Consider the following 13,371-nt stretch of genomic DNA (forward strand, 5'->3'; position numbering starts at 1 on the left):
TTTAAAATGTATACTTTAATTAAGGTATAAAGTATGTAAACAATCAGGTAAGCTTATAGAGAAGCTGACCAAGATACATAAATTAGGAGACATAAGTGTCCATCTAAATTTTCTATACTTCATCTTTTTTTTCCTTTTTACAGAATATTTATTAAAGTTGTTTAATATACAATTTTTCATTTCTCATTCTGGAAGTCCTTTTTTAGAAAGACTCTTCTTTATCTGATGACAAATATTAGAGCCACATTATCAGTGATTATTCTGGACCTCCACGCTTGACAAGACAATTGGAAGAACATGTAAATCAGCATCTGAAACTCCAAAGCTAATAATGTGAAGGTGTCTTCCACAGTATTGGGATAAAGAGCAACAACATACTTGGATAAATTCAATTTCTTCTTGAGACACAAGTTTCCTTCTGTATTTCTGAGGTAAAGTTTTTATCATCTCTGCCGTGTCTGGTGGACCCTGATGCATCAGCCAGTCTGGCGATTTACTTCCCTTAGAATGCTGTGAAATTGAAGAAGTATGAGATGGTAGTCCTGCTGATCGTAGAACTTCTGATACATTTGGTTTAGGATTGTCTCTTCTGTCAGGGAACCTTATTAATGGAGTATGTGGCTTGACTACCTGAACGACCCTGCTGGCAGACGCCATCTTGCTGCCCATCATGACCCCCGAGAAGGGGCAGCTGTTTTGGAGATCTTTTCCTGACAATGTGAATATAATTAATACTACTGAACTGTACATCTAAAATGGCTAATTTCATAAATTTTGTTACATTTTTTTCCTACAGTTAAAAAAAGAGTATCTTTTGTGGAATGTAGATTTAAACGGTTAAGGGCAGAGTTCTGAATTTTTTTACCTTATCCGTTGTACGTGGTTCTATTTACTCATCCTTTACCACAGATTGAATCAACAGATTAGAGTTATTGGAGGGTCCAGAGCAGAGGAAATGTTTAGCAAACAGAATTTATAGGTGCTCAGAACATACTAGCTGAGTTATTTCAGTGTGGGGTCACGCTGCCTTCCTTGTCTGCATGAAAATGCATGCTTGTCTGTGTCTTTGATTGAGATGTTTTGTGTGTCTTCCCAGAGAGAAGGGTTTTATAATGAGGTGAAAACCTCTGAGAAGTGATAGCTGACTTTAAAAGCAAATAACTATTTCCTAGTTTACATTTATATTATTTTTAAATTAGATCTTGGGTTACTTGGGCTTCCCTTGTTGCTCAGCTGGTAAAGAATCCGCCAGCAATGAGGGAGATCTGGGTTTGATCCCTGGGTTGGGAATATCCCCTGGAGAAGGGAAAGGCTAGTATTCTGGCCTGGAGAATTCCGTGGACTGTATAGTCCATAGGTTTGCAAAGAGTCAGACACGACGGAGCGACTTGCACTGGGTTACTACTTTGATGATTGAAAAGTTTTTCTCACTATAGTTTTTTTCCACTGAAAAGTAATATCTAGAGGGAGAAAACTGAGTTTCAGGATCATAGAGCAAACAGTAAACTGAAGGCTTTTACATTGTACCACCCATGCAAATTAATATTAAAATTCCCAATTCTTAATAGACTTTAACCACCTTTGGGATTTACCCAGAGGAAAATGGGGCCAGAGTTACTTTTCTTTCTTTCAGCTTATGCTCTGTAATACATTATCATGCAGATCACAGTAATTAAGGCAGAAAGATTAGGAAACTGGGAGGATTCAAGGTTTAGTCATAAAGAAACACCAGTTAAATTTTCAGAAATATTTCACCCGTGCTCTATATAGAACACTGTGGGGAATGCTTAAAAGAAATGCATGGCGATCCAGAACACTGCAGGGAATGCTAAAGAAATATGTAATGGTCCAAAGAGGGTTCAGCCTTTTTGGTAGGCCAAGGGTTCTATACTGTGAGGAATGATCTGTAACTAGGTAGTATTTTGTTTTAGGGTTCGCCAAAGAAACAGAACCAATAGTATATAAAAAGATAGATGGATAGAGAAAGATTCTTATTGATAGATTTTAAGAAATTGGCTCATGTGACTATAGAGGCTGCCAGGTCTAAAACCTGCACGCTAGGCTGGCAGATTGGGGAACTGAGAGAAGAGTTGAATCTGAAATTTGAGACCACAGGTCTACTGGCAAAATTCTGTCTTCTTCCAAGAGAGGCTTAGAGGGGTTTTTTGTTCTAAGGCCTTCATATGATAGATGAGTCCTACCCACATTATAGGCCCTTCCCTAGTGAGTCACACAGTAAAGAATCTGACTGCGATGCAGGAGACCTGGGTGTGATCCCTTTAGAAGGGAATGGCCACCCACTCCAGTATTCCTGCCTGGAGAATCCCATGGACAGAGGAGCCTGGCAGGCTACAGCCCATGGGGTCACAAAGAGTCGGACAGGACCCGTTATGGAGAGTAATATCTTTTACACAAAGTCTCTTGATTTAAATGTTAATCATATCTATGAATATACCTTCACAGAAACATCTTGAATAATATTTGACCAAATATCTGCGTACTGTGGCCTATTCAAGTTGATACATAAAATTGGCCAGCATGTATATTTAAATGTCAAACTGTAAAGAGTATTGGGTACATGTTGTGGGTGGCAAGATAGGAGTAGGGGAGCTTGTTTTGATGTTTCTTTGCTCACAGATGAGATAAATGTGAAGATGTGCTCTGAAGGCCAGGAAATTTTTGGCCTGGTGTGCAGAGTGTGTGCGACATCCCAAGAGAGTGGTAGAATGAACAAGGGTGGAGCTGACCATGGCACGGGCGGGAGAGGATTTGTCCCGGCTGGAGAGAGATTTCTTAGGTGGTGAGGCAGGCCCTGCTCTGATTCCTCTACTTTGATACTGCGTTAAGTAGAGAAGGTGCTTGCTCCAGCCTGAGATGACAGACGGCTGGAGCAGGGCTGTCTGTACCACCGGCATTATATGCTACGTTATACAGTGTAATGAGATGAGAATTCTTCTGCATAAAGCGTTTCAAGTGAGATAGGGCTGCCTTAGATTTTTCTGTTATAACATGTGCCCAGAATTCTTTCTTCAGTTAGTTTAATGAATTGCTTCGAAAGATGTATGTTTGTGAATAAACATAAGATCTTCAAATGATGTGAATTGCTGCCTGTAATAATTCCAATCTTTAAGCCTTGAAATGTTTTTGGATCCATTCTGAAGTAGAAATACAGCCCAGTAACTCCCCCTTGCCCCACATTACAAATTAAGGAACATAATCAAATTTTTAGATGTAATTGGGGTAAAGACACTTTAAAATAAAAATTCTACCAAGGAAAGTAGTTACCAGAGAGAATAGCAACAGCAGTGTCTGTGGAATAACGCACGGAACAGCGCCCGAGTGGCTCACCTCTCCGTGCCTGTGCCCCTCTGCAGTGTGGGCCTGCTTGTTTCTCCAGCCAAGTGGTGGAGTCTGTTTCCGCGCCTTTGTACTGGGCCGTGCTGGGCGGCCTGCAGTGGCCAGGGGAGCATAAGCGGGCGCGCTGCAGGCAGAGGCGCCACATGCAGCGGGCCAGCTCCTCACTGCTGCCGCCACGCTGAGAGGAGGCCCACCTGGGGGGAAGGCCCAGCCCTCCTCCCTGAGCCCAGTTCCCAGCTGACCTGGGCCCAGTGCAGCAGCCCACAAGTCAGGCAAGAGCAGCAGCAGAGCTGTGCAGTCAACCCACGGGTTTGTGAGAAGTAGGAAATCCCTGCTGTTTAGGCAACTGGGGCTGGGGTAGTTTGTTATGCAGCAGTGGCAAACAGAAACATCCTGTGACTAATTGCAGGAACTCCTCTCTGTAATTCTAATTCTGGCTTCATTCCTGAGACCTCAGGAGCCCACAGTCTGGTGAGGGAGTCCCTCCAGGACAGTGTGGTGCCTGCCCAGGATGGGCTCTGGGCTGCTGCGGCCTTGGCTTCTTCTCTGTCCCCCTTTCCTCATCTGTAAGGATTAGATTTTTCCCTACAGGACAAGCATAGAAGAGCACTTGGAGGAACTAGAGGAAGAAGATTAGTTCTGTACTCCACTGACGGTACTTTCCATCTCTTACGCCTGTCAGACTCACACTGCTTTCTCAGAAGTGAAATGCTGCAAGAACCCCAGCGAGTCTCCTCTTTTCCTTTTGTTAAGAACTACTGTTTTCAGTACCCTTGTATTTGTCCTGAAGAATGCCATGGGTATGCCTCCTTAACTTTGCTCAGGTTCACACTCTCCTGGGAAAGTCAGACATTAGAGTCCAGGCCCCTTCCTTGTAACATCTCAGGCTCAGCTAGTTCACACACATGGTGGAGGGTTCTGCTGAGGTCTCTCTGGGTCACTGGGGAGGTCACAGGTGGCATGCACTGTTTGGATCTGAGTCCTGCCTGCCCCACACTGTCTGCTGCTCACTCACCGTCAGCTTTGGCCTGCCCCTCTCTTGCTCTGTTCCTTGAGATTCTAAATTGCACATTGCCGCCTGCAGCACTCTCCTCTCCTGGCCCAGCTGTGTTTGCTCAGGACTTCCCCACCAGGCTCCCTCAGTTTTCTTGAGCGGCCTCTTCTCCTTCCGCTGGCCAGCATTTTGGGGGATACCTAGAGTCCACACTTTCTGTCTTCTTGGCTGCCTCGTGGCTCAGACGGTAAAGAATCTGCCTGCAGCGCAGGAGAACAGGGTTCAGCCCTTGGTTCAGGAAGATCCCCTGGAGAAGGAAATGGCTACTCACTCCAGTATTCTTGCCTGGAGAATCCCAAGGACAGAGGACCCTGGCAGGCTACAGTCCATGGGGTTGCAGAGTTGGACACGACTGAGTGACTAACACTTTGTTTTCACCAGCCTTTCAGGCTGCGTGTTAGAAAATTAATCTTGAATAATCTACTGGAGTAGTTTAAAGATACAGCTTTAGTTTTAAATAGTTGTAGTGGTTTAAGGTTATGTTATTATATATGTAATATATGTGTAACAATGGTTTAAGAATATATACTATAATTTTAAAATGCAGTATTTTTCTGTGACTTGTGATATATATTTGTAAATCAACTCAAAATGATAAATATCCAATTTTTGTTATAAATTAGACCTAACTTTTCAGGCATGTCTTACAGTCTTGAAGTACATAAATTATTATTTTGTCAAATTTTTAATAAGTATATCCATTACTTTGGTCAGATGTCCCCCTATGCAGACAAAATTGCAGCAAAAAGCATGTTGCTATTTAATACTTAAAACTGTGGATTCTGTGTTATTGTTTGTATCCATGTCGATCATACCTCTTCTTTTCATAATAAAGCCAACAACACACCGGGTTTTGTCTTTTTCTAACAACTGTGCTACAGTGAGATGAAAAAGAAAAAACCTACATATTTTAGATTCCCCTTGTAAATTGCCACAGGCTGCTACATCTAGTGAAATACGGCTGAGCAGCCTCAGGCAAGTTGCGTAACTTCTCTGAGCCCTTCTGGCCCTGTTGTGAGAATCAAAGGAGATAATGCGCGTGAAGCATTTACGACTTGTCAGTGCTTCATCTGTTTAGTTTTTCTCCAGCCAATTACTCTTCAGAAGTTCTATTTCTGTACTTCTCAGTTTGTTTCTCCTACATTATCAGTTTTAAGTTTTTTATTCTTTGGATTTCATTTTCTAGTTATCCTCAGCATTGCTTATTTGCTGTTCTTCATGTAACATTGAAATTATTCTTTATTACCTCTGGTCATACTCTGAATTATTCCAGAGGGTTTTATTTTATTTAACATTTCTGTCTTTAATTTTATTTATGTGTTTATTTTTGACTGTGCTGGGTCTTCGTTGTGCGGGTTTTTCCCGAGCTGCAGTGAGCTCCAGTCTCCAGCTGCGGTGCCCGAGCGTCTCACTGCGGCGGCTTCTCTTGCTGCAGGAGCACGGGCTCTGGAGTGCGCAGTCTTGGGTGGCTGCAGCGCGTGGGCTCGGCGGTTGTGGCTCCCAGGCTCGAGAGCACAGGCTTCGTAGTTTCGGCGCACGGGTTTAGTTGCTCTGTGCATGCAGGGTCTTTCTGAATCAGAGATCAAACCCCTGTCTCCTGCATTGGCAGGTGAATTCTTTCTCACTGAGAGAAGGTACCAGGGATACCCTCTAGGGGACTTTAAAACTAACAAAATCTTTTTTTTGTTTGTTTCTGAGTAAACTTCATTTAGTCTGTGGGGTGTGTTTGTGTGTTTTATCATTTTTTCCTTCACTTTCAGTAATTGCATCTGTATTTTCTGGTAGTTGCTACTTTATTCTGATGCATTTAACTTTTTAAAATGCATTTTGGTATTTTTAATAAGCTCATGGTTCTTGAAGACCATAGTGTTACACAGGCCAAGTCAGAGCTTTGTCTCAGACTGTTTTTTACTGGGTGGCATATGCAGGCCTTGCAGTGTTACTCTACCAACTTCCCTAAAATTCTCGGAACCCTGAACTTAAATTTTGATCTTAATTTCAGTAAAGAGTGGGAATAGGGTAATCTTGATGCCTTGTTACCTTTTGGTCTGGGGTGGGCATGACAGTGTCCAGATATGAGTTGCTTGTGAGAGAGCGTTCTTCCCTGGTTGAGTGAGGGGAATAGGCCTTTAAGGATACTGTTAGTGAAATAGCATATCTTATGCCCTTCTTTAGTAACTTGTCACCTATTCTTCACTGTATTTCTGACTCAAAGATTGAAATTGCTAACCTGTATTTTATGAAACTTGTTTTTCTCTTTCTTAAAAGAGCTCTTATCCGCAGTTCTTAATAACTTATAATTGTAACCTTTTAGAATTATTCTTAAAAATACTTGGATTCCATTTTGAATTATTACAATTTTGGACTTAGTCTGATGTGGTCAAACTTGCACATATTTAAAGATCAGTTGTTTCTTCCCATTTGATATGAATTGTACCAGGATAAAAAATACTGAATTTTTGTGTTGTCTGAATTTCCACTGTTCTACTTGATCAGCATTTGAGACAGTAAACGGTGTTAGTTATAGTTTGAGTCATAAATGAAATTCCCAGTTAGTTCTGGCTCTTGTGGGAGAAAAGTTGATTCAGTCAATATTTACTGAATGGATATTATGTGACCACACTGGGCTAGAGAGTGCTAGTACAAGGGTGAGCAAAGTGAGATAGGACTTCTGGCTTTAGGGAGCTTACTGCCCAGTAAGGGTGAAAGTCATTAATTAAAGAATTTAACAAAAGTAAAATTCCAGTTGTGATCCTTGTTAATGAAGTAGAGGTTCTTCATCAATTCTGTAAAGCCTGTAAATGTGGGATTTCCTGGGGATGTTGTTGTTATTGTTGTTTAAGTTTACGTTTGACTTAGAATAACTGTCAAGACTGTTTTCCAAGGTCTCTATACCACTTCACATTCTCAAGGGCAGTATATGAGGGCTCCAGTTTCTCCACATGCTACAGTTAATATCGATGGTCTTTTTGATCATAGCCCTTCTCCGGGGGATATGTTAGGTACTCAGTCATGTCCAGCTGTTTGTGTCCCCATGGACTGTGACCTGCCAGGCTCCTCTGTCCATGGGATCCTCCAGACAAGAAAACTAGAGTGGGTAGTTGTTCCCTTCTTCAGGGAATCTTCCTGAACCAGGCATCAAACCTGGGTCTCCTGCATTGCAAGCAGATTCTTTACAGTCTGAACTACCAGGGAAGCTCAGGAAGGGAAGCCCAGGAGGGGTATAGTATTTTCTCATTGTGGTTTTAATTTGCAGATCATTTCATGAGCTTAGTAACTATTCATTTATCTTCTTTGGTGAAATGGCTATTAAAAACTTTTGCCCATCTTTAAATTGTGTTAAGTTGTAGGTGTTCTTTAGATATTCCAGATGCAAGTCTATCAGATAGATGATTGTTATTTTTTCCCCTAATTCATCTTTTTAGCTTTCTTGATGATGACTTTTAGAGCACAGAAGTCTTATTAAATTTGATCATCTGATTTATCAGTATTTTCCTTTCAGTAGAATGTGCAGAGGTGGTCATTGAAGCCAGAGATATGGATTTGATAACTTGGGAAAAGGGAACACAGAATAAGAGTGGGAGAGGGTAAAATGGAGCTTTGAGGAATCGAAAGAGTTACTGTCATGTGAGTGAGTAAATGTGTCAAGTCAAATAACATGGGCCAGAAAATGTCCTTTAGGCTTAACCGCTATAGAGATGGCTGTTGACCTTACTGTTCTGAAGCTAGATTGTGATGAGATGAAATGTGCATGGGAGGTAAAAAAAATGTCAATTTGAGTGGAGAAGAGCTCTAGGGTATAGAAGAAGAGCCCTGTTTTGCTTTAGAAAAGCAAGATAAATGGGATGATCCCAGGAGACAAATGGTGAGTCAGATGGTGTTTTATGCTTTTCTTTTTCCCTTTCTTTTTAAAATTTTCATTGAGAGAGTGAATATCCTTATTCAGTACCTAAATCATGACCCAGGTATAATACCACATTTGGTAAAAATATGTGATATGGGTAGTGTTCTGTTTGAGGTCACATGAGTCTCCTGCCTGTTTTCTGTTTATACTTTCTCTCCATTTATTTCTTCAAAGTATTTTCAAAATGAAAAAAGTAATAAATACACACAGCTTTTTGAAAAATGTAATGGAGGCCCAAACTCTCTCATCCAGACGTCTTAGGTCAGAAATACTTTAAACTTCAGAAATTTTCAGATTCTAGAAAGGTAATCTATACGTGGTATGTAATAGTGAGTGCTCTTATTGGGGTGATACCCATAAAACTCATTAATATTTCCTTATTGAAGTATAATACTTATACTGAGTTGCATAGGTATTAAAAGAAACTATAAATAGCTTCCTATTAGTTCAGGTCAGGTTTTGGCCCCTAAAGAGTTTAAGATTAGGTCTTAATGTTAAATAAGACCTAACACTTAATGTTAAACAAGACTTACACATTTCTTTACTAAATATAAGTAAATAGAAGCTAGCTTTGTCTTGGTATTTTTCTGAATGTTAGAAGTGTGTGTGGGAGATGCAGTACCGGCCCCTGTAATGAGCAGCAGCGGTCCTCTGCCCCACCCGCCACAGCCCTCGTCCTGCTCCGCAGAGGCAGCTCCGTATGTGTCATCGTTGCATCTTCTGACTGTTGCCTCCGTGTTTTCAAACGATACGCTCATGCTATTCCCTGACTTAGCAGTATTAGACGTTACCTCTTGACTTCCTTTCGTGCCCCACCTCTCTCCTCCCTGTCCACCGGGTTTGGTTATGTCATGATGTTGTTTATGTCACTGGAGTATTTACACCGTAATCAGTATTGAACTACTGTTCACTTTAGAAACAAATGATTCTGCTGTCTTTCTACTGTAGTTTTGCTGTTGTTACTTTGTATTCTCACTGGTATGATCGTTATTAGACTTATCCTTAGTTCTTCTAAGATGTCCAGGGTATTATCTGTCACTCCATCTTCCCTGTTGAGACTTCTTTTGCTCTGGGGACCTGCCTCTGGACATCTTACACGCATGTGCTCCACTCTGCACCAGCGGTCTCGGGCCTGCCAGTGCAGCTACAGTCCTGGAGCTTGCGCTTTGTGCCGCTCGGAAGCTATAGTGGCTCTTTTGTGCATTCTTTCTTTTTCTTTTCCTTGATTTAGTCCTTTATTTTGCTAGAGTACATCTTCCAGGAGTTTACCGTAAAAGGGTGCATGGGAAATTGATTACCTGGCTGTACATCTATAGGGATGTTGATTGGCTTGTTTAAATGGATTTTTAAAACTTTAGAAAGTTATCTTTATTTCCCTGAGGGTTTTTTTTTTTTTGCTTTTTGTGCTTATGTATTATTTTGGTTCCTTCATTCAGAGCTCTTCTCCTAGGTTTGATCAGTAAGTGAGAAAGGCCAAGAACAGGGAGCAGAGATTACATAGACTGCACTGAACTGAGTTGTGGGAGCAAGAAAATGAAGAGCACTGAAATGTTACTTAAAAAGTGGTTACGGAGCGAAAGTGAATAGGAGCATTGAAAGTATTTTCTTTCTACTTCTGTTTTTAAAGATGAGAGACCCAAAATGCACTTTGAAATTCTGTATCAGTGTAGATTTTTATAATTTTTCTACAGCATCTAGTGATATAAACTACTTGTTTTATGCATTTTGGGGGAAAACTGGTTCTGTTCCTTTGTTGACGTGAAGGAGTCTTTATAAAAAGGATGGGATGACAATATGGTGTAAATGGGGTGGCTGATAGAGTGAGGCCCCTAAATAGCCAGGTGGGGAGGATGGCAAAGAGCCCAGGTACACTTCTAGAGTTGGGGCTGCTTCTTCCCATAACTGCATAATATAATTTATTTAATTCATGAAAGGCTTGAGAGCAATGGGCAGGTTTATATGGTTGGTGGCGGGAAATTGAGGGACTTTTACAATAAATTGTCATTTAAACAGCAAAAGTGCCTGATCTCATGGTCAGATACACAGGGGCTTCCTTCACACAAGGAAATCTGTTATTAAGAGAGAACAGTCTCTTTTCCTCTGGTGGAAAGAAGTCTTTCACTATTTTGGAACAAGAGGTTTCTTTTATAACCATCATTAAAAGAAAAAAGCATTTACGAATAGCCCATGTTTATTATTCTTTTCTGTGTTCTGCAAAAGATAATGGTTCCTGCTGCAGACACTTTTCTGCCATAGCAACAGGGACAAACATACACTGGAAAAAAAGCAGTGTAAGCAGCAGATAGTCTCAATGCTGGGCAGATGCTCAGATTTATTGATGGTGGACAAGTACTAACCTCCCCTTGTCTGCCATGTTAATAATGCTGTGTTCCTAGCACTGCATGTTCTGAGCCGCCATTTCTAAGGATGTATAAAGGCCATCCCACTGCAGTTGCATTTTGTGGGAAATATGTAAACTGAAAGTAGTGTGACATGGAAATATTAATAAAGGCTTGTGTTGCGAAAGTCTTAAGTCAGTCATGTTCAACTCTTTGTGACCCCATAGACTGCAGCCCATAAGGCTCCTCTGTTCATGGAATTCTCCAGGCAAGAATACTGGTGTGGGTAGCCATTACCTTCTCCAGGGGATCTTCCTGACCCAGGGATCAAACCTGGGTCTCCCACATTGCAGGCAGATTCTTTACCATCTGAGCCACTAGGGAAGTCCAATAAAAGCTTACTATGCATAAAAATATGAAAGAAAGCAGTCTTCAAAATCAGTAACTTTGCAATGAAAGTTAGATGTAATAAAACCCTGAAAAGAAAGGCAAGCGATTCCCATAATACACTATGCTGTTTTATTTTTAAGGAAGAGCACTGTGCAAAAATATTAGAGGAATTGCTGGAAAAAATCTAAAGAGAGCATAAAGCAAACACTACGGTAGTTGAAGACATTAGTGTCCTGAGAATGCGTCTTCCTACTTTATTCCTGTAGGAAAATTAGGCTTGATTTCTATGAGGTCTTCAGAAATGTATTCATCACAGAAAATGAGCCCTCTTACGGTTGTATACATTCATCAATAACATAAAGTTCTGACTGTACCGACCTATGTGGAATGACTTGAGCTTTTAACACTTTAAAAATATGTATCTAAACTATAAAAGTATTACATTGTTACTGAAAGTTTAGAAAATAGAGAAATGAAAAGTCACTAAGTATTGCCACATCATTAAACTGCTGTTAGCATTTTTGTGAATTTCTCTCCTAGTACCTAACTACATATTAATATTAAATAACAATGACAGGAATATGCTTATTTTGATTTTTAATTTAAAACTTATTTAAAACTCTAATAAGAGTTTGCTGTGTGAATATAATGGTAAGTTTTGGTTGAGATAGGTTTTTTAATAGTTAGGCATTTTCCTTTGCTTTTCCCTAAAAGGTTTTAAAATCCTGTACTGGTGTTGAGTTTGATCATTTGATTATATTAATAGCATCTAATGACATAAATGGTTGATTCTGCAGGTTTTCCTTGGAAACCAGACTCTGTTCCTGTGTCTTCAGATGTGACAATATGCTGGTGACCCCAGTGCACGCTGTGTACATGTCCTGGGTTTCCCACAGGTGTGTCAGGCTCAGTGTGCCCATGGCCAACCCTCATGCATCTCCCAGTCCTCTCTGCATTCCAGTCTTGTGAAGGCACAGCCAGAAACCAGGGACAGTTTAGACCCCTCACTAGATCATGTCAGTCCTCGTTTTCTAATGGTCTGTCTCCTCCCTCCAAGTTCTGTTCTAGGTCTGGTCTCGGTCGTTCAGTGCTGTGTGTTACACCTGGTCTCCTCACTCCTAATGCTTTTGTGTGTGTGTGTGTGTGTGTGTGCTAGCTGCTGTTCATAGGCTTCTCATTTCTTATAGGAACCATTCTTCTGATTAAAAACAGGCTTAACTTACAGTTGTTTGTTTAGAGTGCCAGTGAGGATACTGCAATTCAGCAGCTCACAATGGGGAGGAGGAGGGTGCTGCTGGAGCCTGGTACCCTGTGTGCAGGGATGCGTGGAGGCATGCAGACCCGGGGTGATCGTCTCCTGGGGGATTTGCCACTGATATCTTGTGTCTTCTCCTGGCTGCCTTCTTTGTCATCTGTGTTTGTCCCCAGCATTGCTGAAATGGGCAGAATCCTTCGCTTATCTTGACCATCTGGGAAGCACACAGAACAGCCTGATTATTAAGCCCCTCTGGTCATCTTCTGGATTGGGCCTTCCTGCCTCTGCCCTTGTAGGGATAGCACTGTCAGCCACGCTCCCCCTTGGAGTCTTGCTGCTGGAGATCCTCAGTAAACGTCAGAAAGGATTTGAGGTCCCAATGGTGTGTATTTTGCGTCAGACTGAGGTGTAGAAGGACAGAAACTAGTAATGGAAAGACAAAGCAAATAAACTGGCCTTTGTAAAGCAGTAAGAGGCATCATTTCAACTGCTTGAAAAAGCAGACTGGAAAATACGCTGATGCGAAAAACCCTGTATTTGTGTATGTGGACGTAATCTTACTTGGCTTCACAATAACTCTGTGAGCTGAGTAGAGAGTATTACCTTTCTGTGTTACAGATGAAGAAACAGCCTTTGAAATTCATCAGTTTGCCCAACATCGTGTACTTAGTATTATTATTTAATAGAATCATAACTTGAACTTAGGTTTCTGATTGCCAGTTTTATGTACTCCCTGTTACCTTTCTTAAAACCAGAAGAGTGATGATAACAGTGGCCACCTCCGTGTCATCAGGTAAAGTACATTAGGGATAGCACAAAGGAAAAATAAAAAGCGATCTGTCTTAACCCATGTGATTTTCATACTTTTACACATTGTTACTGAGCCATGGGCTTCCGTGGTGGCTCAGATGGTAAAGAAGCTGCCTGCAATGCAGGAGACCTGAGTTTGATCCCTGTGTTGGAAAGATCCCCTGGAGAAGGGAGTGGCAACCCACTTCAATATTCTTGCCTAGAGAGTTCCGTGGACAGAGGAGCCTGACAAGCTACAGTCCATGGGGTCACAAAGAGTCGG

The 13,371-nt window shown here is 41.3% G+C and overlaps 2 protein-coding genes across 11 annotated transcripts in view; one reads left to right on the forward strand and one right to left on the reverse strand.

The window, feature by feature from the left end:
- Nucleotides 1-13,371, forward strand: part of MARCHF8 (membrane associated ring-CH-type finger 8) — a 111,723-nt gene that overhangs the window by 34,663 nt on the left and 63,689 nt on the right. Inside the window, exon 2 of one of the 10 annotated variants that reach the window (XM_070782084.1) lies at nucleotides 11,842-11,940. The exons of the other annotated variants lie outside the window; for them this stretch is intronic. The gene's annotated coding sequence lies outside the window, so the exon portion shown is untranslated. The remainder of the gene's footprint in view (nucleotides 1-11,841; nucleotides 11,941-13,371) is intronic. 10 annotated transcript variants of the gene reach the window in all.
- Nucleotides 133-687, reverse strand: LOC139180392 (alpha-ketoglutarate dehydrogenase component 4). Its single transcript, XM_070782092.1, has 2 exons — nucleotides 379-687; nucleotides 133-274 (listed from the first exon to the last, which is right to left on the reverse strand). Exons 1-2 carry the CDS (start codon nucleotides 670-672, stop codon nucleotides 257-259), a joined length of 312 nt encoding a protein of 103 aa, XP_070638193.1. The 5' UTR covers nucleotides 673-687; the 3' UTR covers nucleotides 133-256.

Source organism: Bos indicus, chromosome 28 (genome assembly GCF_029378745.1).
Source record: "Bos indicus isolate NIAB-ARS_2022 breed Sahiwal x Tharparkar chromosome 28, NIAB-ARS_B.indTharparkar_mat_pri_1.0, whole genome shotgun sequence".
In the NCBI taxonomy this organism is placed as follows: Eukaryota; Metazoa; Chordata; class Mammalia; order Artiodactyla; family Bovidae; genus Bos; species Bos indicus.

Coding starts and splice junctions, on each gene's coding strand:
- LOC139180392 (XM_070782092.1), bottom strand. CDS start 672: ATGATGGGCAGCAAGATGGCGTCTGCCAGCAGGGTCGTTCAGGTAGTC.